The sequence below is a fragment of the Physeter macrocephalus genome, chromosome 3 (genome assembly GCF_002837175.3).
Source record: "Physeter macrocephalus isolate SW-GA chromosome 3, ASM283717v5, whole genome shotgun sequence".
Lineage (NCBI taxonomy): Eukaryota > Metazoa > Chordata > Mammalia > Artiodactyla > Physeteridae > Physeter > Physeter macrocephalus.
Genome location: NC_041216.1, coordinates 21,309,652 through 21,334,030, shown reverse-complemented (window position 1 = coordinate 21,334,030; position 24,379 = coordinate 21,309,652). Strand labels below are relative to the sequence as shown.

Genomic DNA, 24,379 nt, shown 5'->3' with positions numbered 1-24,379 from the left:
CCGCAACTAGAGAAAGCCCGCGTGCAGCAACAAAGACCCAACGCAGCCAAAAAAAAAAAAAAAAAAAAAAAAAATTTATAAAAAAGAAAAATAAATAAATAAATAAAGTAGCGCGGGCTTCTCATTGCGGTGGCTTCTCTTGCTGTGGAGCACGGGCTCTAGGCACGCAGGCTCAGTAGTTGCAGCATGTGGGCTCTGAGGCGCACAGGCTTCAGTAGTTGTGGCTCTCGGGCTTAGTTGCTCTGCGGCATGTGGGATCGTCCCAGACCAGGGCTTGAACCCGTGTCCCCTGCATTGGCAGGCGGATTCTTAACCACTGCGCCACCAGGGAAGTCCCTATCATGGATTCTTTTTTTTTTTTGCATTGATTTTGATTTTTAAAACTATTACATTAAAATAGTATTTATCTTGATTACTTAGTTTTTTTTTTTGTTTTTTTTGGCCCACAGCTTGCAGGATCTTCGTTCGTCCCCTGGCCAGGGATGGGACCCAGGTCCCCTGCAGTGTAAGCGCAGAGTCCTAATCGCTGGACCACCAGGGAATTCCCCAATTACTGAGTTTTTTTTTTTGGTGTCCCTTCAATTTTGCATCCGGCAAGTGCCTCTATCCACCTCACCTTGTCCCAGCCCTGGATGCCAGGCCTGAGGAGGCTGCCAGCAGGGGCTTAGTTGTGACTTCTTAACTATTTCAAGGACATTGCTTCAATGACTTTATTTGAGAGAACTGCAAGGGGGTCTTTTCCTCTCGTCAGGGTCTATGTCAATCTATAGAGCAGCTTTCCTCTTACCCTCCCCCCGCCGCCCCACTCTCACTGTAGCAGTTCTTTCTCTTCCTGTTCACCAATAGTCAAAATAGTACCTTTTTCTAAATATCAAAATTTATTTCTGCCAAATGAGAGGGCCTAGCCTGCAGAGCATAGTGGTAAGGAGTGGGGTTTCTGGCTGACGTGGTTTGAAATCTCAGCTCCACCTCTCACTAGCTCTTCATGCTTCATTTCCTTATCTGTAATATGGGAATAAAAATACCACCACCTTCCTTCTTATGTTGTGTCAGGGGCATATAACAAAAGTGCATATAAAGTGCCCAGCTTTGTGACTGGCATGTTTTAAGCTTCCATAAATATTAGCTATTGTTGTTATTAATAATTATCAATGGTAATACTTTTCTAGGCCTGTGCTGTCCATTATGGTAGCCCCTAGCCACATGTGGCTATTTAAATGAATTACAATAAAATAAAATAAAAAATTCAATTCTTCAGTTGCATGAGCCACATTTCAATAGCCAATAGCTACGGACCACCATGTTGGCGAGTGCAGATACAGAACATGCGTGTCACTGCAGGAAGTTCAACTGGACAGAGCTGGTCCGAGCATTTTCCCTATAAGCCTTAATTTAATTTCCTCTTTTATTTATTTATTTATTTATTATTTATTTTTTTTGTGTGTGTGTGGTATGCGGGCCTCTCACTGCTGTGGCCTCTCCCGTTGCGGAGCACAGGCTCCGGACGCGCAGGCTCAGCGGCCATGGCTCACGGTCCCAGCCGCTCCGCGGCATGTGGGATCCTCCCGGACCGGGGCACGAACCCTTGTCCGCTGCATCGGTAGGCGGATTCTTAACCACTGCGCCACCAGGGAAGCCCTAATTTCCTCTTTTAAATGACAATGTAATGTCAAACATTTAGTGGCCATTTCTCCACCACTGAACAAGATCATATTTTAGCTGGGGTCATAGTTCTTCTAGTCTAATAGAAAGGGTGGCAGAACTGGGCAGATTAAAGATCTTTCTAGGTGATACATGGTCCTCGAATCTTATCCATGTTCCAGATGTTTTCTTCTTTTTTTTCTCCTTGAAGGTGGAGATCACACAATCACCTATCCTATATTGCAAGCGATGGCAGAAAAGTAAGTCCCAAAGGCCAGAGCTGGGGAATGAGTTGTTTTCTGCTAGATGGCATCAGGTGACCTCTGCTGGCTCAGGTTATTGGGGATGATAGGAAATTCCCCATTGAGTTGCTTCTATGGATCAAAATTAAGGTCGAGCTCCAGGTGTGTCTGTCAGTCACCAGATGGGAGCCAAGACAATTTATTATTAACACCCTGGCCACCCGCCCTTGCCCTAGATCTGCTCTGGTATGCACGCTCAGCATTTGCCTCTGTTTTTGGAAGATGAGCCCCTAGTGAAACACACAACCCCAGTTAACTTCAGTTTCTGTTTTACTTCAAAGGCCAAATACGAATACTGACAGGCACAATGGTGTTGCTTGCTGAGGAGAGGCCCTGTTTTTTCCTGAGAGGGCCCCTTTCCCAGAGGATGAGACGATGGATTTTTCCAGTAGTGAAAATCTATCAGGGACTGACTAATTTTGGTTAGTTAGTTTGAGAAATAGACAGATGGGCCAAGGTGGTGAGCTCCAGAATTCATATAGAGGAAAGCTATGTGGGTGGCATTCTGGTTGGAGGTGGGTGGGTGGGTACAAGGCTTTTCTGGAAGCTGTGTTTGCCTGGCACTGATTTGGATTGTCTGTTTTTTTTGGGCGGCTGGCAGGGTTGATGGGGATTATAGAGAGAGAGCTGAGTGGAAGCTGCTTCTTGGTACCGCAGTTGGAGAAAGGGTGGTGCTGATTAGTTGAGCCTTCAGATGAGCTCACCTGAGCCGCCACCCTTTATTTTCACCCACCCAGCCCTCTCCATCTGTAAGTGAAGAAAATTCTGGGTGATAGGTAGGGAGCGTCAGCTAAAGCACATGACTGTTTTCTGCCTGACTTCTCTGAGCTTATTGTCCTTCTGAGAAGCTAAGTGGTTTGAAGACAGAAACCAGTTGCAAGGCTGGTAACTGATGCCAGGTCCCCCTTCCATGGCTATGAATTGTGATCAAGTTTTGGTGGCCTGGAGGGTGGTGGTGTTCAGGCCCCACTGGGAGGCCTGGCCTCTGAGCCGCCCTGTTGTCACATCAGGCATGGGCCTATGGGGCTGGTGCACGTGGATGCACACATGGACACGGCGGACAAGGCCCTGGGTGAGAAGCTCTATCACGGGACGCCCTTCCGCCGGTGCGTGGACGAGGGACTCCTGGACTGTAAGCGCGTGGTACAGATCGGCATCCGGGGCTCTTCCATGACCTTGGATACCTACAGATACAGCCGGAGCCAGGTGACAGGCCGAAAGCCCCCTCCCTCTGTCCCCGGCCCCAAAGTGCCTTCCTCTCCATTGCCCACTCAATGGAGGCTATGGATTCAAAGGGACTTTGCTAATCAAGCTCAAAGTGGGGACAGAAGGGTGAGTTTGCATCATGTGGAGCAGGTAGGAGCGGGGATGGTAGTTCACGAGGCAGAGGAGGCCTCTTATCGCTGGGGAGGGGAGACAAGCAGAAACAAACCAAGCCCTTGGATGCTGCTGGCTTGGAAAAGAGTGGAGGAGGTCCAGACCCAAGGCGATGGGTCCGATATGGGCATGATAGTTCCCTCCTCATGGAGATCGGGGGTCAACGTTGAGGTGCACATAAGCTGAGCACGGGGTAGGCCTATAGGAAATGCCCAGTAAATGCTGCCAGGCCCAAGTGTCAACTTTCTGCTCTTCAATTCTTTCTCAGGGCTTCCGGGTGGTCCTGGCCGAAGACTGCTGGATGAAGTCACTGGTTCCTCTGATGGGAAAAGTGAGGCAGCAGATGGGAGTCAGACCCATTTATATCAGCTTTGATATCGACGGCTTGGACCCTGCCTATGCCCCAGGGACAGGGACACCCGAAATTGCTGGTCTCACCCCTAGTCAGGTAAGGAGGCTCCACCAGTGACACTTCCTGTGGGTGAGGATACTTAGCTCCCCACTCTCCTGGGACTTGAACTGAGTCTTTAGAAATCAGGATGGGCTTTTAAAATCAGAGCACCTGGACCTTTATTGTGCTCAGGGCTGATCACAGGTTTGGATTCTCCCTTGTTGATGAGTGACTGATTTTGGCAAGGGCCCTCATTTCTTTCTTTCTTTTTTTTTTTTTCTTTTCTTCCTTTTTTTAAAAAAATGAATTTATTTTTAAATTTATTTTTGGCTGTGTTGCTGCCCGGGCTTGTCTCTAGTTGCGGCGAGTGGGGGCTACTCTTCATTGCGGTGCAAGGGCTTCTCACTGCGGTGGCTTCTCTTGTTGCGGAGCACGGGCTCTAGGCGCGCAGGCTTCAGTAGTTGTGGCTCGAGGGCTCTAGAGCACAGGCTCAGTAGTTGTGGTGCACGGGCTTAGTTGCTCCACGGCATGTGGGATCTTCCCGGACCAGGGCTCGAACCCGTGTCCCCTGCATTGGGAGGCAGGTTCTTAGCCACTGTACCACCAGGGAAGTCCGGGCCCTCATTTCTTATCTGGGATATAATAGTCCGTTATTTGGTCTTTCTGCCTCTGGTCCACCTGTTCATGGGGACAATATTGTAGTGCCCCCTGTTCAGACACCAAACTTACCTTTTTGGGGTTAAATTTTTTTTTTTTTTTTTTTTTTTTTTTGGCGGTACGCGGGCCTCTCACTGCTGTGGCCTCTCCCGTTGCGGAGCACAGGCTCCGGACGCGCAGGCTCAGCGGCCATGGCTCACGGGCCCAGCCGCTCCGTGGCACGTGGGATCCTCCCGGACCGGGGCACGAACCCGCGTCCCCTGCATCGGCAGGCGGACTCTCAACCACTGCGCCACCAGGGAAGGCCTGGGGGTTAAATTTTCAAGGTATGCACAGTGGGATTAACACCTCCCAGGGTAGTTCAAGAGTTTTAGAAACCCCCAGAGAAAGCTCCCATGGTATGCTGAGAGGGAGCATGGGGGTTGCTGAGGGGTACGGTAAGCACAAGGAGGCCGCCCTGGAGTGTGGCTGTACCTGGAAGGAAAGCTGCAGGCGTGGACCTTTGTTCTGTTCACTACTCTCCGAGCCGAGGAGAGTGTCTGACATATCAGTAGGAGGTACTCACAGATACTGGAGTAAATGAAGACTGCTTGAACTAATCAACTGTCTTCTATCCTCTCAGAAAGGAGGATGGTCATAACAGCCTCTGTAAAGCCTTTCCCAGTTCCCGTCAGTTTTCTAGAACACGCTCCTCATTCCTCAGCTTCGCATCCTTCCTGCTTTTCACCTGCAGAACGGAAGCAAAGTGACGCTCTTCCTGCCCCCACCCCCCGCCATCCTATCTCCGGCCACGTCTGACTACTAGTACTTCTTCCGTCTTGGCGCCTTTGCACGTGTCTTTCCCTCTTCCTGGGCTGCCCTCCCCCTACTCCTCTGCTTGGTCAGTTCCTTGAGCTAAGTGTTTCCACCGTGGGGGAGCCTTCCCCAGCCTCTTCAGGCTGCGACATGTGCTCATACTATTCCTGAAGCCCTTCATGCTGGCGCTGAAGCGATTGGTTTTTCTGTCTCTGTGATCCCACCAGGGTGCCTGGTGGTCAATGAATGTTTATTGAGGGAAAGCGACAGTTCCAAGTCGAAGGGCAGGCCCGTGTTGGGAGAAAGCCATGGAGGCCTCTGCTGGTTGCTTTCTGTTGTCAATTATTACCTCTCTGGACAACTCAAGCTTCATCTTGGACAGGCTCTGGAGATCATCCGGGGGTGTCAAGGCCTGAACGTGGTGGGTTGTGATCTCGTGGAGGTTTCACCGCCGTACGATCCTTCTGGTGAGTAAGGGGGACAAATGTGATCCGTAGGCAGCGGCTAGTTTAAATTGTATTAATCTAGTTAATAAGTAGATGGATGGGTCCCTTTATTTAACTCGGGAACCGGCTGAGTATGTCCTACAGTGAAGAAAATAAACCTATTACTGTACACCGTACGGATGTGAGCTAATGAACCCTAACAAAACCCCTGGGAGGCGGCTAAGGATTGTTAGCTGGCCCCCCACCGTCAGCAGAAGAGAGAGAAACCAGCGTGCAGTTCAGCGATAGGGCTGCCCAGTGCCATCTGCCTTGGATATTTCATTGAAAAGTGAATTCTCAAGGCGTAAATGATATTTATTAATATTGATAAGGTGGGGGAGTTAGCTGGTTTAGGAGAGAGATTCAAAGCCGATGCCATCCCAATAATTTTAATCTAGAAAAGCTTACAGGGTTAGGCCTGTTAGCCTTAGAGGATAGATAGTAAATACGATACACACCAATATGATAGGTTTTCCTTTGGGGGAAATCTGTTCTCAGAGTAAACAGAGAGCCTTCTGAATTTTAAAATACCACTTCTGAATGACGCTTGATGGAGAGAACACCGGGGAAAGCATGTCCACGGGGTGGTGGGGAACCGCAGAGGAGCGCGCAAGGCAGGACTCTGGAAAAGGAAGCACAAAGGGACAAAGGCTGAGGAGCCCGAGGAGGCGGTCTGTGCGGTGGTCACCTTTGGGTTTTTCACTTCTTTGTAGGAAACACAGCCCTCGTGGCGGCAAACCTGCTGTTTGAAATGCTGTGTGTTCTCCCCAAAGTGACAGTCGCCTGAATCTTGTGCTACGATGTTCAAGATAAAACAAGAGCTTGCCTGGATGACCAGTTCTCCAGAAGAACTTATGTGCAAGCAATCCGAGTACTAAAGAGTTTATGCCAATAAAACGTTCTGCTAAAAGTGTCACTGGTGGCTCTACAATCGGGGCTTACAGTAGAACTCTAATCCAAACGGCTAATATTCCTAAGGTGTTTGAATTAACTTAAAAAAAAAATGCACTTGTGCTTTTTTTTTTTTCCTTTGATGAATGGTGATGGAGGATAAAGGGGAAAGGGATGGAGAATTTAGTTTAAGATTATCTAAAATCTGGAGGAATGAAATGAAAAAACCCTATGAAATAATACTGTAGAAAAACATTCCATATTTCTATAGTATCTTCCTTTAAAACACAGCCCCTACGCTGCGGAGCATCTTGGTTTTAGGACCATTGTGAACATAAAAAAAGTTTGAAAGGAAACATAACATGCAGATCCTAATAAAGCAACTTCCCACTCAAAAGCCCAGGAAGATGCACGAATGTCTTCAAAACCAGGTGACATCAGCTGCCTCTTAGTGACCTTTCCTTAACCCTCTCCCTCTGAGCCTCAGTCTTGCATTATCTTCTCTTCACGCTGACCCACCCTCTATGACAGCAATTCCCGAAATCTGCAGTGGAGGCGTGATGACCTTAAGCGTGTGTTGAGTTACACGCGAATTCAATTTTGCTGATAACGTGTCCATGGTCAAATCATCTCGCGACATAAGAGCTATCCATAATCATCACACATTAAAATAGTTTATTTCTGTTTCCAGTCTGTAGTATTCTTAAAACAAAATAACATCAGCTTCAGTGCCTGTTCACAATACAAAACAAAAACAACATAAAAAAGACACCATTTGCCAAATAAGTTATTTGTTCCTAAGAGTATCAAAAGTGCAAAATATTCACCTTCTTTTCAGGTCTGTCTCGAAAGTATAATCATCCTCCTTGACAAACTGAACAGATTCGGCCGCAGACACGCTGCGTTTGTTTCAAGGGACAATGTCAGGTATTTGGACATGGCCAACGTTTCAGCTGGAAAGAATGTTTTCCATCAGCTTTTCAGGAATTTTACTTAGAAAAAAATGTTGGAGTGTTTGCTCCTAATCCCTTTCCCCAAACAATGCAAATCACTTAAAACACATTCAGATCCCGCTTCTTTTTATAGCAGGAAAACATTTATGTACTGAATAAGGAGGGAATCAACCTAGTATTTGAAACCACAACCAAGTTTTCATGGTCAATAAGCGATGGCGGCAAGACTGTGGTGTCTAATGGGAGTTAGGGAAGGCTTGCTCGCTGAAATGTTCCCTAGTTGGAGGTGATGAACTCTGTGTTAGACAGATTGTGCCACCGACACCTGGGCTAATAAAAAAAATTTTAAAAAATGGGTGCATATATCTACAAAGGCTTGTTTTAGGCCAGTTGTCCCCATCTGCTAAACATGATGCATAGTCTGTATCAATCAGAAAGACCTACCTCTGAAAACACCAACATTGTCAGTTTCAAGATACTCGAAGACTAGGAAGTTAACTTAAAGCCAAAATTGGGTCTGTGTGATTACATATGTGAGTAAGAGAAATGGTAGCATTGGCTGACCAGGCCAGTGGCTCATACATTTGACACAAAAGTAAACAAATTCATGGAAATGACATTCAGGAGGAAAGGCTTGGGTGGTCAAGGGTAAAGGTCAGTTTAAAAGCTTCCCAGTTTCTTCTTCGGGGACATAGCTACCAGCCCCCAAATGGATCTGTAGATGATTTTTTTGGATTGAAATATTTCCTAGGAACGTTTTCACTATTATCACTTCCTTTCTTTACACAAATCAAAGGTGCAGCTGTCTGAAGGTGCTTTTTATTTTAATGATATAATTTTTTAAAGTGAACGAATCTGGGGTGTTTTTGGTTTTCAGAAATTAAGGTCAGGAATCCCATTAGTACCAGAAATTAAAAAAATAAAAACCTACCACTGAACCAAAACACTACTCATAGAAGCAACGTGGCCATAAGAGATGCAGGAAATAAATTTGAGGACTTGGTGCATCACAGAGCCAAAAATGAATTCCTTGATCAGTTCTACCTAGGCCAGGTGCCATGAGATACGGCAATCAGAATAAACATCCACTTTTAGAGGATCATGTGGAAAAATAAAGCCTGGCAGTAATTTACTTTTTTAAATAAAGCTATAGATTCCATGAAAACTAGGAATTTCTGGGCTCAAATAATTTGTTACTTGCCACTGTAGCTCAATCCAAATGGCTTAGTTTAAAGCAATTACGATTAAAGCAAATATTAACCTATTTTGTCCCATCACTGATTTTGACCCTTCACTTTACAAAAAGGCAATCTGTTTTGACATCTGAACTCTTTGAGGTTGTCCAAACCCCACTGGTGGTGTGCTCTAAAAAGAAAAGGTAAGCTCTCTAACTGGCTGGTAGGGCCCCACCTGGGGTCCATCGTTCACTGGAGCTCAGCGAGCTGGGGTGCTGATGACAGGTCTGACCCTGTTACTGGTGAAGGAGTTGTAACTTAAGAGTGAAAACAATTAGATGATACATCAGAATATAGGCCAGAAGCTCAAAGTGAGCAAAACAGGAGTCTAGAACGTGTCTTGGCTCGCTTGTCACCAAAGAGGACTTGAAGATACAGCACTTTTGGGGTAACAGTATTCAAAATACAATTGCTGAGAAATTTTAAGTTCCTTGATACAAAGATATGTCTGATATTTTACTAAAGAGACATCACTGTAGGGAAGAGGTTCCTTGAGCCTGACTCACGGCAGGAATAATGTGTCTTCAGTTTAACATCTACTGGCTTATAGCAGCTTATCTCTACGTTCAGAGAGCAAGATTACAAGTTATGGCTCCTAATATCCATACCCTAAAACTGACAGAGGCAGAAAGGCATCTGAAAACATACAGGTAAATGGCTCAAGGTCATTACAGTACTTCTTGCCATGCGGATCCCTCGCCGGCTACCTTCAGTGTTCGGGAGGGGGCTCATGGGATGCTCACGAAGGCATCGCTCAGGCGCTGCCCAGCCCTCCCTTCTCTTGTCTCGGGAAGAAAATCAAACATATGTGCAGAAACCCCACTCGTTCCTAACCTTTTAAAACCGTGGCTGACAAGCTGTTGTAGGAGGATACCCCCCAACTATACTTTTAGCCATTTACTACCAAAAAAACCATTAATGTAAGATCGCTTGGAACTAGGCCTTTTTTGAGACACAGGGCCCAGAAGCTGCGGTGGGTTGTCCCACCGTTACAGCATGCACCGCGGCAGAAGCACGGCCGAGGCTGGGCGGGGGACAGGTGGCCCGACCAGCACACCAGGCTCGCGAGGTCCCCCCAGGCTCTGATGCAGGGTCCAGCCCTGTGCTTCTCCCACAGCACAGAGACAGGACAGGGGAGGCGGGGGGGGGCGAGCACGGGGCGGGGCAACAAAGGAAGAGGGAACGAGCAGTCTGTTTTAAACAGTGTGGCATTCAAATGAGGAAAACAGACCCAAAGGAAAGTATTCTGATCTGGGGAATTCAGTGTGTGGTGTTTTTCACTCCTAGGTTAGAACAGGACAAAGGAAAGATCCTTCTAGCCACTGTTCTGGAAGAATAATCTAAACTATACTCTGTCCACTGTGATGGTTTGAGTCCTGAAAATACCTGTTCACAGGGGCCTGTTAAAAAGCCTGAAGAGTTCGAGCCTCTTTTTGAAATTCTCAGTCTAGTTCAGGCCATGACGGGATATAAAACCTCTGTAAGGAGCCTTCCAGCAGCCGTTCCATCCATAAGGACAACTTGCTCAATTTTCCTTTGATGGGCCTGGATCCAAGGCCAGAAGAAGATTTCCCTCGAGATTCACCCAGATGGAGGGAAGAGTCAAGGTCACTACACGACCCCAGGGCTTCCTCCTCTTCGACTGTTTTTTGGGGCTTGAAGAGGCAGAAGTATTTCTTGTGGCCATTCAGAGCCAGTACATAGCCCGTGTAGTCACGTTCCATGAAATGCTTGTCGTATTGGTTTGGGATCGGGGCCGCATCTTGAGCAAATTCTAGTAAGTATTCCAGCCATTCTCTGTGTTTATCTAGACTCAGGAAGGAAAAGTGCAGGCAGCTGCTCCTGCAGGAAGGACAGAAGGAGGATTTAAGGTATTTCCCAACACATTTAGTCGCAGGGAACACAGGTACCTCAGTCAGATTTTAAATAATAGGAAAAGGCTTTGTGTTGGGTGGGGCCTGCATACAGAAGAAACGAAGGATTTCTGCGGGACCCGGAGGGCTTCTACAATGGCGGCAAGAGCCTCTCATCCATTTCCCGTCCCTTGCTGCGTGTCACTCATATCACTCTCAGTGTCTGGCTTCAGGAAAAGACACAAGAGCTAGAGAAGAGAGTTTCCTGAAAGGGCTCAGGGAAGACTGAGTTCAAGCTCTTCTGTTCAGAGCCAACAGTCAAGGGGAAGAAAGGTCCCCCCATGATGGCTTAGAGGTCTGGGTTGGAAAGGTCGCAGCCAACATCATGCTGCATGGATAAAGGCCCTCCAGCTGCCTCCTTACCCAAGTATGCAGGCTCTCCCCCTCCTCCTTCCACACCCCCTGACCCCTCTCCTGTGCACACAGGAGCTCACCCAGTGAACGTGTAGACCTCCAAAGCGAATTTCTGCAGCAGGCTGGTCTTGGTGGAATTTGACAGGATAAGGACCACGTTCATGTGGCCTGGCCTCAGGCGGACCAAGTTACTGGTGTACGTTACATCTGTGAGTTCGGTCACCTCCACAAAGCCTTTTTTAGGAATCTTGCTGTGGAGAAAAACTGCGGAATTAAGATCTTGTAGGATAAGGGAATGCCATGACTTTTAAAAGGAACAAGTGGAAGAAAATGATATGTTCTAACCAGACTAGATATGTTATTTAATAGCCTCGAGCCTGACACACGGGCAGGGCGGAACTGACCCCGATTTAGTTATCCCGGGCCTATAAAGAGCCTTGCTGGTGCTGCCGTTCAGTTGGTGTAGAAGCGGCTTTAGGACAGGATGAAGGCCGTCAACACAGTTATGGTGACGCACCGTTCTCTGCTTCTAGCTCATCTAGCATCTCCCTGACATGCTTCTTTGCTTCCTTCCCGCCTTCATTATTAAATCTGGGATTGAGAAACTCCGGGTACTGAGGAGAAGATAACTAGTCCTGTGTCTGAATGCCTCGGCAGGCTCAGTCAACGCTCTTCAGCTGCGACTCGTGCCTAAACCCACATCTCACACAAGGAGGGGAGCCGGGGTTCTTAGCTGCACTAGACCCCCGGACGCTGCTTATCAGACCCCGCGGGGTGCGGGGCTGCTACGGAGGGCGAGGTGCTGGCGTTCGGTTAGGGCGACCTGCTGGGCCCCTTGGTGAAGCTCGGCTCTGCCTTCCCGCTCTTCTCGCGGGCTTCCTCTTTGTCTGGAGGGCTTGACTCTCGCTCCTCATTTGAGTCGCTGAAGTAAGAAAAAGGAGTTTTACAGAAGGTTTGTACGGTTTGGGGCTCACCCTTCAGACACGGCACTGAGCAGACGTGGAGGCTCTTACCTGAAAGCCTGAATGATGACAGTGCCGAAGAGGATGAAGAGGGCAGAGAAGACCAGGGACAGAAGGGGCATCATTTCCCGCCTAAAGTGAAGTTCACAAGCTCTGGTCAGCTCTATGTGGGCTGCTGTGACGTGTCAATTAATGGTTTTAGGTTTCTTCTCTCCGGCTCAAAAAAACCCCTAAACAACCCCAAACCAAAAAGCTCTCACATCAACAAACACCTTTTTTTTTTGGCTGCGCCGTGCAGCTTGTGGGATCTTAGTTACCCAATCAGGGATCGAACCTGTAACCCCTGCGTTGGGAGTGCAGAGTCTTAACCACTGGACCGCCAGGGAAGTCTGACACTTTCTAATCTCATACAAACAGAGGTTTTTTTGGGTGGTGGTGGTGGTGAAAGCAGAGATTTTTCCCTCACTGTTCTAATGCACAGATCACTTATTCAAAAAGTTTTTGTGTCTCAGGCTGTGCTGAATAAATTCTGCAGAAGGAAACAGTAAGAGGGGTAACAAACGATTTAAGTTGTGAACATGGAGGAACATTCTAATGTCAAGGGTAGTATCAGGTGACTAAAAGGTCTGTGGAATTATTTCCTTTATTTTGATTTATTCTTTTTTTTCTGGCCAGAATAATTCAGATGTGGCCCAGAGGGGAGGAGAAGGTGGGAAAAAGTTGACTTCTCAAGATCTCCACTAGGTGTTCTGAAATTTTATTCACCCACAAACACCCATCAAAGGCCTGCTGTTTTTCAGGAGCTGGGTTGGGGGCCAGGAAGCACGAACATGAGTGGGACATGGTCTGTCCTCAGGAGCTCATGGTCTCATTGGGGTGGGAGTGGTATAGCCCTCCCTTCTCCGATTAATTCACTGATTCATTTGTGTATCTATTCACTGGACTCCATGTGTGTCAGGCCCTGTGCTGGACACCAGAGGTGCTCTGATGAAGAGGATGGTCCCAGGCTCTGCAAGCTGGAGGGGCAGCCATGGGTGATCCTTTCTTTTCCCACCAGTGGGAAAGGGTCAATCAGCAAATATTAAAAAAGGGAAGTCACTGAAAGAAGAAGGGGAACAGTTGTTGAAAATATGTAAACACTCTTCCACCTGCCTATGGAGTCCACGCTGAAATGAAAGAAGAGTGGACTCTTTTTGAAAGAAAAACAGTGGTCCTGGCAGTTAACAGAGATAAAGAAATTCAAACTTGGCAATACTCCTACCAGTTGCTGTGAAATATGCTGTCCCAAGTGTCTGAGATGTAGTCAGAAGCAGAATAGAGCCACCGAAGGAGAAAAATCTGTTGAGAGAGAAAATGGGTGACGGTCAGGCCTGGACCCCTGAGCCCCGGAGGGGGAAGTCCCCTGCCTCCAACATGGCACTGTTGCTCTGGGGGCTCAGGAGCCCTGCCCGGTGCCTGCTCTCCTGGGCTACGTGCTTACAGGGGCAAGTTCATCGGTCAAGTCGGGGAGCACAGCTTCCGAGGACAGAAGAGCTGGGTCTTTCCGCAGTTGGTCAAGATAACCCAAAAGGATGAATTTATCGCTCTCACTCCCGGTCCAGGGATCCTCCAGGGTTTTATACACCACCCTCCCTGCTGTGTTGCGCCTTTCTAAGATAGACACCTGGGAGAAAAAGAGAGGAAAAGCCATGAGAATTCTCAAAAGAAGGTGAAGTTACTGTTGCTTGCGTTTTTTTCAGGGAGGATGGGAAAAAATGGGTCTAGTGAAGCTCAAACACAGGTATGGATGAGTATACAATATCTGCAAGAGATTTACATTTTTCTAACAAAAGAAATTAGTTTTATGGTGACTTTCCAGAGCTTTTGCTAAAGTTAAAGCTCTTTCTTCTCAATAGACTTGTTCTATAACTTCTGACTTAATGTCATAAAGAAGGAAACCTTTGTTTTTTCGAGAGATTTTTCCATAATTACCAAGATGACAAAAAAGACAGAGGAGAATTTCATGCTTCTGCAGAGGGTGATGATGAAGGAGGGGAAAGGAAGGTGAGATCAATTAGGATGAAGTAAAAGAGGCAGAAGCACAGAAGGGAGATATTTGGAAAGCCTATTACTGGTAGCCTAAGGAAGATTCTACAAACTAGGTACTGTAAGACTAGACCTGCCATGGGGAAAGACTGGTGAAAAGGGCCGATGCTCTTTAATCTTTACCCAGAGGGAAGATGCTTCCTGTGAAGGTCCAAGGCTGAAAATCTAGGAGGTGAAATCAGCATGGTAAAAGACTACTTTAGGAGTGCTTTCAAAACAGGCTTCGGACAGCACAGGGCACTATACTCAATATCCTGTGATAAATCATAATGGAAAAGAATATAAAAAAGAATGTATATATAACTGAATCAATCTGCTGTACAGCAGAAATTAACGCAACATTGTAAATCAACTATACTTTAATTAAAAAAAAAAAAAGTCAAATGACTTCCAAGCACTCGGAAAACATAAGGCAAAACAAAACAGAACAAGCAGGCTTCAGAGATTCCTGGACTTCCTGGAATCTATGTTGAAAACTCCTGAGGAAGGAGGACTCAGAATTAAGTGTCATGTGCTTGTGACGAGCTCGAGACCGGGACAGCATCCACGACTCACCGCTGATTTTCCTTGAAACGTGTCGCTGTCTGGCAGTAAGGTGTTGGCAAACTCCTGCTGCCGATTGCTGTAGACGCGCACGAACCTCACTGTGTCCTGTGTGTTTGCCAGAGCAAAGGACAGGAAAGCCTCGAAGGGTTTACTCAACTTGGTAGCCTCAGCGGTCAGTAAAACCACACAGTACCTGCATGTCAACAAAAGAGAAGACTTTAATCCCTGAGGCCACGGCTAGAACCTGAATGGCAAGTGAAGGTGAAAGAGAGGAGACGCTCATTTACAAAGTGAACGAGCATGTTTTGGGAATGAAAGCTTCACGGGGGAGCCTCTAATGAGAGAAAATGTCCAAGACATTAAGGACCTGCTTCCTTCTAGACTGGTGATGCTCTCCCCAAACCAAACTTCACGTCATTTAGAGATGCCTTTGAAGGCAATGGTCACTGAACCCTTGATGCAGGAGGCATCTGTTCTAGTTCTCCCACCGCAGGCAGGGCTGGTTGGGCCTATCTGAGGCCAGGGCCACTGGGCCTCATTCTGAAGGGCTTCCTTTGTAGTGGCGCCAAGGGAAAGTTCATCTAATCATTCATTCATGCGTTCATTCTCTCAAATACTACTGAGCACTCGATAGATGCCAGGTAAGACAGACAATGATCTTGCCCTCATGGAGCTGATATTCCAGTGTGGAAGGCAGATAACAGATAGATAGATGGAGAGATCATGACAAGCAGTGACAAGGGTTATGAAAAAAAAAAAAGAAGTGAAGGGGAGAGAGTCAAGGGTGGGCTGGGAGTCACGGTCCATCAGGCTGGCTGAGCAGAGACGTGAAGGAGATGCCATAAGAGGAAGTGGGGTCTGAGCACTCCAGGCACAGAGCACCGCAAAGACCCTGAGACTGGGGGACTCGATCCAATCCACAGTGTTAGGAGGATCGCTGGCTGACATGAACTGACGGAGGGTGGGAGAGTGGAGCGGAGGCAGAGGAGGTTAGGAGGCTAACACGGAGGCCTCGACAAGAGGTGACAGTGACCTGGCGAGGGTGGCGGTGCTAACAAAGGGGAGGCGTGCGTGGACTGGGGATATTTTCTGAAGGCGGTATAAATAGCAATCCTTTAAGTCCAGGATCACCTGCCTTACATTTAATTAAAGTCTTTCTTCTCTTAGTCTATAAAGGAAACTGAAAAGTCTGGAAACATAGGGAATTTTTCCTGTTTTAAATAATATTTTAGTTGTATTTTCACATAACGTGATCAAAATGTTTTCCTTTCATATCCAGACAGCTTTCACAGATGAAACAGCCCTAAATTTAAAGGCACTGATTCATTAATCTGAAAGAGGTATAATAAGTATTTTCCCTGTATTTCCAGACTTTAGACACTCTGTATGAGTAAGTATGCCTCAGCCCTGCTATTTGCATGTAATTATTTTACCATTTCCTCGGTACCCTCACTTCTCTACTGTTTAGTCATTAACCTGGTTCCTCTCCAAGACCTTCTCCAAGACCCCCAGAGGCTCACCCTGTGTGGAATACTCCGGTAGGAACAGTAACTCTCTCCTACTCCATGCTGCTTTACAGTGAGCCAGGCTCTCCTTGACACCCGGCAAAATCTACTCATCCTTTAGGGCTCAGCTACAGTGTTACCTCTATGGGGGATCTTCTCTGGCACTCCCAATAATTTGGTCCTAGGGTGCCCTGGACTCTTAGACCCCTCACTGCCATAGGTGTTCATCAATATTTGTTACATGAAGAATACATCCTGAGGGTCTCAGGGTCGACGTTTGATTGCCTTGTAGTAAAGTGCAGCATGCCCCTCTGCTGCACTGATGAGCAGGGGCAAAGCCTTCAGTCCTTACTTCCTCTGTCGGTGAGAACGTTTCACGGGGCAGAGTTCATGGAACAACTTCTGGCTGGTGAGCCTGGCTGCCAACAGATACTTGTTTTGGGTGACAAACTCATCAATGACCTGTTTCTTCATACCTCGGGCCTGGAGAAAAACCAAGAGACAGTGGATTCTGATTCAGTTTTCTCACTGAAAATGGGCTTTACTTACAGCTTAATAAACATGTAGCTGAGAGACTTCCCTGGCGGTCCAGTGGTTAAGACTCCGTGTTCCCAATGCGGGGGGCACAGGTTCGATCTCTGGTCAGGGAACTGAGATCCTAACATGCCGTGCAGCGCGGCCAAAAAAAAAAAACCAAAACAAAGAAGTGCCTGATCCTGGCTAAGGTAATAAAACCACGTGAAGTCAGACTCATCTGAGCAGATAAACATGGGGTGATCTTTTTAAAAAATGCAGGGCTGGGACTTCCCTGGTGGCGCAGTAGTTAAGAATCTGCCTGCCAATGCAGGGAACCAGGTTCTAGCCCTGGTCCGGGAAGATCCCACATGCCGCAGAGCAACTAAGCCCGTGCGCCACAACTACCGAGCCTGCGCTCTAGAGCCCATGAGCCACAACTACTGAGCCTGCGTGCCACAACTACTGAAGCCCACGTGCTTAGAGCCCATGCTCTGCAACAAGAGAAGCCACTGCAATGAGAAGCCCGCGCACCGCAACGAAGAGTAGCCCTCTCTCGCTACAACTACAGAAAGCCTGTAGGCGGCAACAAAGATCCAACGCGACAAAAAAAAAGAAGAAAAAAAAAAAGCAGGGCTGAGAGCAATGACGTAGCTATTTCAGGTCAAAGGAAAAGTCAAGTGCTCTTTTCCCTGGACAACTTTTGTATACTGGTTTTACACTAGCAGATTTTAAAAAGTCAATAATTTGGAATTTTTAGGCAAATTTACTTCAAGATTTATAGGAAACTGAACAATTGAAAATGAACTCCCTGGGGCTTCCTGGCAGTCTGATGGTTAAGACCCGTGCTTCCACTGCAGGGGGCACGGGTTCAATCCCTGGGGAACTAAGGTCCCGCATGCCTCGCTGCGTGTGGCCGAAAAAACAAAAACAAACAAACAAAAACCCCCAGAAAACTCCAAAGTAACAATGTTACTGAGTATAAAAGGCGGACAACAAAACTGTAATATGACCACTTTGTTATTACTTTCATATATTTCAAAGGACTGAAATGATATATATAGTAGCTTCTCTGACCACAATTTAAGAAGAAATCAATATAAGACAGAAACCAGAAAATCCCTTTTTGTTTAGAAATTAAGAAACTCTGAATAACTTATTGACCTAAGAAGAAAGCATATCAGATATAAGAAAATATTTTGAATTTGAAGTGATGAATGAAAATACTATTTATCAAAACTTTGGGACTCAGATAAAGTATCAGTAGTACTTGGAGAGTAATGTTAAAATGAATATAATAGAAAAGAAATGAATGAACCAGACATCCATATCAAGAAGTTACAGCAAAAATACAACCGTAGAAAAAAGGAAATACTAAAGATGAATATAGAAATAAATAAAACAAAATAAATATATAAGAAGAAGAATTAACAAAACCAAAATTGATTCTTTGGGAGAGCTAATAAAATTGACAAACCTCTGGTAAAACCAATCATGAAAATAAGAGAGAAGGCACAAATAACCATTATCAAGGATGACGAGGGACTTCTCTGGTGGTCCAGTGGCTAAGGCTCTGTGCTCCCAATGCAGGAGGACCCAGTTTGATCCCTGGTCAGGGAACTAGATCCCACACGCTACAACTAAGAGTTTGCATTCCGCTACTAAAGATCCTGCATGCCACAATGAAGATCCTGCACGCGGCAACGAAGATCCCAAGTGCCGCAACTAAGACCTGGCGCCCACAACTACCGAGCCTGCGCTCTAGAGCCCATGAGCCACAACTACTGAGCCTGCGTGCCACAACTACTGAAGCCCACGTGCTTAGAGCCCATGCTCTGCAACAAGAGAAGCCACTGCAATGAGAAGCCCGCGCACCGCAACGAAGAGTAGCCCTCTCTCGCTACAACTACAGAAAGCCTGTAGGCGGCAACAAAGATCCAACGCGACAAAAAAAAAGAAGAAAAAAAAAAAGCAGGGCTGAGAGCAATGACGTAGCTATTTCAGGTCAAAGGAAAAGTCAAGTGCTCTTTTCCCTGGACAACTTTTGTATACTGGTTTTACACTAGCAGATTTTAAAAAGTCAATAATTTGGAATTTTTAGGCAAATTTACTTCAAGATTTATAGGAAACTGAACAATTGAAAATGAACTCCCTGGGGCTTCCTGGCAGTCTGATGGTTAAGACCCGTGCTTCCACTGCAGGGGGCACGGGTTCAATCCCTGGGGAACTAAGGTCCCGCATGCCTCGCTGCGTGTGGCCGAAAAAACAAAAACAAACAAACAAAAACCCCCAGAAAACTCCAAAGTAACAATGTTACTGAGTATAAAAGGCGGACAACAAAACTGTAATATGACCACTTTGTTATTACTTTCATATATTTCAAAGGACTGAAATGATATATATAGTAGCTTCTCTGACCACAATTTAAGAAGAAATCAATATAAGACAGAAACCAGAAAATCCCTTTTTGTTTAGAAATTAAGAAACTCTGAATAACTTATTGACCTAAGAAGAAAGCATATCAGATATAAGAAAATATTTTGAATTTGAAGTGATGAATGAAAATACTATTTATCAAAACTTTGGGACTCAGATAAAGTATCAGTAGTACTTGGAGAGTAATGTTAAAATGAATATAATAGAAAAGAAATGAATGAACCAGACATCCATATCAAGAAGTTACAGCAAAAATACAACCGTAGAAAAAAGGAAATACTAAAGATGAATATAGAAATAAATAAAACAAAATAAATATATAAGAAGAAGAATTAACAAAACCAAAATTGATTCTTTGGGAGAGCTAATAAAATTGACAAACCTCTGGTAAAACCAATCATGAAAATAAGAGAGAAGGCACAAATAACCATTATCAAGGATGACGAGGGACTTCTCTGGTGGTCCAGTGGCTAAGGCTCTGTGCTCCCAATGCAGGAGGACCCAGTTTGATCCCTGGTCAGGGAACTAGATCCCACACGCTACAACTAAGAGTTTGCATTCCGCTACTAAAGATCCTGCATGCCACAATGAAGATCCTGCACGCGGCAACGAAGATCCCAAGTGCCGCAACTAAGACCTGGCGCAGCCAAATAAATAAATATTAAAAAAAGAAAAAAAAGGGACCTCATTCTGGCACAGTGGATAAGACTCCACGCTCCCAATGAGGGTTCGATCCCTGGTCAGGGAACTAGATCCCACATGCGTGCCGAAACTAAGAGTTCGCAAGCCACAACTAAGGAGCCTGAGTGCTGCAACTAAGGAGCTGGGGAGCCACAGCTAAGGAGCTCTGGAGCTGCAACTAAGGAGCCTGCTGCAACTAAGACCTGGAGCAACCAAAAAAATAAATAAATATTAAAAAAAAAAAGGATGATGAGGAGGAATCACTCCCTATGTTGTAGAAACTAAAAATATATACATATACATATATACACATACACATTTAAATTTGAAAATTTAGATGAAACAGAAAAGTTTCTAGAAAAATAGAACAATATCTGAAAAAGAGAAGAGTTAAATAGTTCTATAACCATTAAAGAAGATGAGTCAGTAGTCAAAAATCTTTCCTTAAGCAGAAACTCAGGCTGAGATGGCTTTACATAGGTGGTTTTGACCAAACTTTCAAGGAGGACAATCCAATCTTACACAAAGTCTTCCTGAGAAGAGAAAAAGGGAGAACACACCCCATCTCGTTTCATGATTCAAATCCTCACATGGGCATCTTGAGAAGGAGAAGTTAGAAGTCAATCTCATTTCTGAACATAAATGTGAAAGTCCTAAACAAAATGTTAGCAAACTGAATACAGCAATATACTGAAAGCAAAATATAAATAATGATCCTGCTAGGTTTATCTCATGAATGCAAGTTAGGTTTAACACTAGAAAATGATTAATATGATTTAGCACATTACAGAACATGCAAGAAGAAAACTCTGGATAATCATAATGGATGTGTAAAAAGTATTTGATAAAAATCAACACCATTCATGTCAGAAAAATTAAATTGGTCTAGTGTTGGCAAGGATATGGAGCAATGGAACATTCACACATGATTGGTGGAAATGTACTTAGGAAAACACATTAGCTAGTAAAGTTAAAGATATATATATATATTTAATCATTAAAAAAAATAAAGCCATATATGTTAACATAAATAACATTTTTTAAACATTAAAAAAAAACAACAGGGCTTCCCTGGTGGCGCAGTGGTTGGGAGTCCGCCTGCCGATGCAGGGGGTGCGGGTTCGTGCCCCGGTCCGGGAAGATCCCACATGCCGCGGAGCGGCTGGGCCCGTGGGCCATGGCCGCTGAGCCTGCGCGTCCGGAGCCTGTGCTCCGCGGGGAGAGAGGCCACAGCAGTGAGAGGCCCGAGTACCGCAAAAAAAAAAAAAAAAAAAAAAAAACACAACAAAACAAACACAATAATTTCCAAAACCAAAAAATGTTCAGTGAGAAGATTAACACTGCTTTACATTTTTACAAATCTTTTTAATGTCTGGTTTCATAGAAGAGATAGGTGGATTCTCATATCTGCTTCTATATACAATCGGGGGTCATATATTGTTTTGGTTGAAATCCAGCCTCACACAGATATATAGTTAGAAAAGGGAGGTTTGGGCTTCCCTGGTGGCGCAGTGGTTGAGAGTCCGCCTGCCGATGCGGGGGACGCGGGTTCGTGCCCCGGTCCGGGGGGATCCCGCATGCCGCGGAGGGGCTGGGCCCGCGAGCCATGGCCGCTGGGCCTGCGCGTCCGGAGCCTGTGCTCCGCGAAGGGAGAGGCCACGACAGTGAGAGGCCCGCGTACCGCAAAAAAAAAAAAAAAAAAGAAAAGGGAGGTTTATTTTAATAGCTTTTCAGATAACTATGGATATTCTTCTTTGCCACTACACCGAAACTGGACAAATGGTAGTTTCTTAAAGGTTAGCTGCTATGTGGATTCAATGAACTTTTTTTTTTTTTTTTTTTGGCTGTGCTGCATGGGGGATCTTAGTTCCCCAACCAGGGATCGAACCTGTGCCCCTGCAGTGGAAGCACAGAGTCCTAACCACTGGACCGCAGGGGAATTCCCATCAATGAACTTTCAGTACTCTGTTAAATTAAAATTCACTGATCAAAAATTAAGAAGGAAAATTCACTGATCGCCTTGCACTTAGAATGGATCTTTCACTCATGCATGGTCATTTGAAAAATATTGGTTCACTGATCTCCCAGACGCTGACAAATTTTCTTATTCATATGAAAAAATGCATCACGTCGATGAACCAGTCTCATAAGAAAGTTTGAGAAGCTATCAAGGTCATGATGGCTGATACAAATTTTTCAAAATTATAATTTCTTTGGAAGCCCGGATTCTATCATCAGCAACAACAGATACTGTGAGTTGTTTCCCTTAAAGTGCCAGGCTCACTTCATTCATTTTAAAGAAAATGTCTGCCTAACTCTGAGTAACCATAGTTGTCCATCAATTATTCTTTCAAGTAAAAAATGATGTTCCATTAAAAAAAAAAAAAATAAGACAAGTGGCTAGTTCAAAACTCCTGAGTTAGGCAACCACACAAAGATTTGTCCCCAGGACACCCTCTGCACCGTGGCCTGCAGCAGAGCTTTCTGCACGCTTCCTATTTTGTCACAGAGAACATTAAAGATACCAGAAAGACGTGGACTTGAGTGTCAATTTACCTATTAATAAAATTCATACTTCTTACTGCTTCATCAAGGCTATTCAGTGAAATGAGCGTTGATCCTCTGTGTTGTTACGGCGAGTGCTTAGGAGTGAAGAACACACGGCCACCGGCAGCCTGGTGCCCGGGCCTTGGTGTGTGCACTTGGTGGTTATGCACTGGAAAGTTTACCCACCATGGCTTTTGCACCATCGGTGTAAGCGTCAACACAGAGAAAAGACAAATTATGTCTTAGTGGTTCCTGTGAAGACAGCTTTGATCTCACAGACTCTCTTAAAGGGTCTTTTGGACCCCCCCGCCCCCAGGGGTCTGTGAACCACATTTTTAAAACTGCCATCCTGTAGAAACTTGTGATTGGGTACACCGGGATACATGTGATGTCCACGGCATCACTGGTCCTAAAGCCCCGAAATGTCCATCAACAGAAGAATGAATAAACCCATTATCATGTGGCCATAACCACTGTACAGCAGATGAAAACAAATAAACTAGAGCTAAGAGAAACCACTAGTGCTACTAGTGTTATACTAAGCCCCTTGCCATTGGGAGGACTCAGTTTATGTTAAGAATGCAGTTTTATATTCATAAAGAGCAAATTGGTAAAGCATCCATTGTACCAGCAATTTTGTTAATGTATTTGATTAACGATTTTCCCCAGGGAATAAATAAATAACAATTCCCAAGAGTACAAGCTATCACTAAAATGCAATTTAGGAAATCTTACAGATTAATCTTGGATTGAGATGACCTTCTTTCCTCTCTTCCACAACTGGCATTTGTTTGCTTCCTGACTCTCTTGGCTCCTTCTTAGTCGCCATCAGGCATCCTCCCTTTTTATTTGCTGATGATTGTCCAGAGTTTTGTCCTTGGCTGCCTTCTCTCCTTACTTTACATACGATGCCTGGGAGATCTCCCCACACTAAAGACTTCAACCTCTAACCAGTCACTGACGATTCACAAATCTATTCCAGCCCCTCTGCCTTTCCTTGGATCTACATCCCTGCCTGATGGACATCTCCCCTTGGGTTTCCTAAAGGCAGTTCTAATTCTTATGTCCACAACTGAACTCATTACCTTCTTCTTAAACCTGCTCTCCCTTCCTTACTATCCACTTTTCCCATCTGGTTCTGTCACACACAACACCCCTACCCTAGTCCCATAGTCTCAGGACCCCTTCTACGTCCACATGGCACCCGGAGGAACCCTACATCTTAGTGAGACACCTACTGCAGTGGAAGGTCTTTCTCCTCTCCTGACTGTGGGTAAAAGGAGGACAAAGACTAACACTGGATGTCAGAGCTGTTCTGTATTTAGTGCTCAGCAGGCAGGCAATGAATGTACTGAATGAATGAAATAAAGGATTTTAGAGAATTTCTCTTTCTTCTCATTCTAGCCTCCTATAAGACAAAGTATCAAAGGGTTCTTGATGATTAAAAAAAAACATTAAAAATATTAAAAAATACATGTTCATTATAGGGATTTTTGAAAACCTAAATATTGAAATAATATATATTTCTGCCATCAAAAGATAACCATTAATGTTTTGATGTATTTATTTCTAGTTTTTTCCTACGCGTACACATGCACACGGGGCACTCACTTTACAAAATTGAGGTCAGTGAATAAACTGCATATCCAATTCTGCATCCTGCTTGCTCTGTAACATTATGTTAGGAAAATTATCCCCATCATTAAGTATTCTCGAGTTGCCATTTTAAATGGCTATATAATAGTCTCTGGGATGTACCAATAATTATCCTGCCATTGGATGTTTATATTTCTCCCTCATTTTTGGTATTATGAATGATATTTAACATCTCTATATGTAATTCTTTGCCTGAGTTCCTATTCCTTTAGGATAGAGTCCTAAAAGGTAATCTCATCTCCCTCAGGTCTTTACTCGTGTCACCTTAATGAGGTCCTTCTTGGCTGCTCCACCTTAAAAATGTGAGCCCTCTCCCCTAACACCCTACGTCCCTCTTCCCTGTTTTATTTTTCTCCTTGGCACGTATCACTATATAACATACCATGATAGAGTATATTACGCTGATTGTCTGTTGTCCCCACTAGAACACAGGATGGGGAATTCTGTCAACCTT

At 45.2% G+C, this 24,379-nt stretch overlaps 2 protein-coding genes across 10 annotated transcripts in view; one reads left to right on the top strand and one right to left on the bottom strand.

Moving 5' to 3' along the window:
* The window catches only part of AGMAT (agmatinase (putative)), a 9,749-nt gene extending 3,185 nt beyond the window's left edge, over nucleotides 1–6,564 (top strand). Inside the window, exons 3-7 of one of the 3 annotated variants that reach the window (XM_024125220.3) lie at nucleotides 1,853–1,901; nucleotides 2,954–3,149; nucleotides 3,589–3,768; nucleotides 5,546–5,630; nucleotides 6,362–6,564. In XM_024125220.3, coding sequence (XP_023980988.1) covers nucleotides 1,853–1,901; nucleotides 2,954–3,149; nucleotides 3,589–3,768; nucleotides 5,546–5,630; nucleotides 6,362–6,435 — 584 coding nt within the window. In that variant the 3' untranslated portion in view covers nucleotides 6,436–6,564. Of the gene's footprint in view, nucleotides 1–1,852; nucleotides 1,902–2,953; nucleotides 3,769–5,101; nucleotides 5,520–5,545; nucleotides 5,631–6,361 lie in introns of those variants that run through there. The other 2 variants (XM_055083759.1, XM_028487816.2) reach the window with 2 other exon arrangements.
* Nucleotides 5,539–24,326, bottom strand: DNAJC16 (DnaJ heat shock protein family (Hsp40) member C16). Of its 7 annotated transcripts, none has more exons than XR_008616933.1 (11): nucleotides 24,308–24,326; nucleotides 16,445–16,575; nucleotides 14,597–14,780; nucleotides 13,437–13,619; nucleotides 13,218–13,294; nucleotides 12,008–12,088; nucleotides 11,818–11,916; nucleotides 11,075–11,245; nucleotides 7,367–10,569; nucleotides 6,107–6,270; nucleotides 5,539–5,627 (listed from the first exon to the last, which is right to left on the bottom strand). XR_008616933.1 is itself a non-coding variant. In XM_028487814.2 (9 exons), exons 1-9 carry the CDS (start codon nucleotides 24,308–24,310, stop codon nucleotides 10,170–10,172), a joined length of 1,329 nt encoding a protein of 442 aa, XP_028343615.1. In that variant the 5' UTR covers nucleotides 24,311–24,326; the 3' UTR covers nucleotides 7,198–10,169. The 7 variants fall into 7 exon arrangements, 1 of the variants encoding a protein (XP_028343615.1); XR_003679180.2 differs by having other exon boundaries at nucleotides 10,114–10,569; XR_008616931.1 differs by lacking the exons at nucleotides 5,539–5,627; nucleotides 6,107–6,270 and adding an exon at nucleotides 7,198–7,271.
* Between the last annotated feature and the right edge of the window lie 53 nt (nucleotides 24,327–24,379).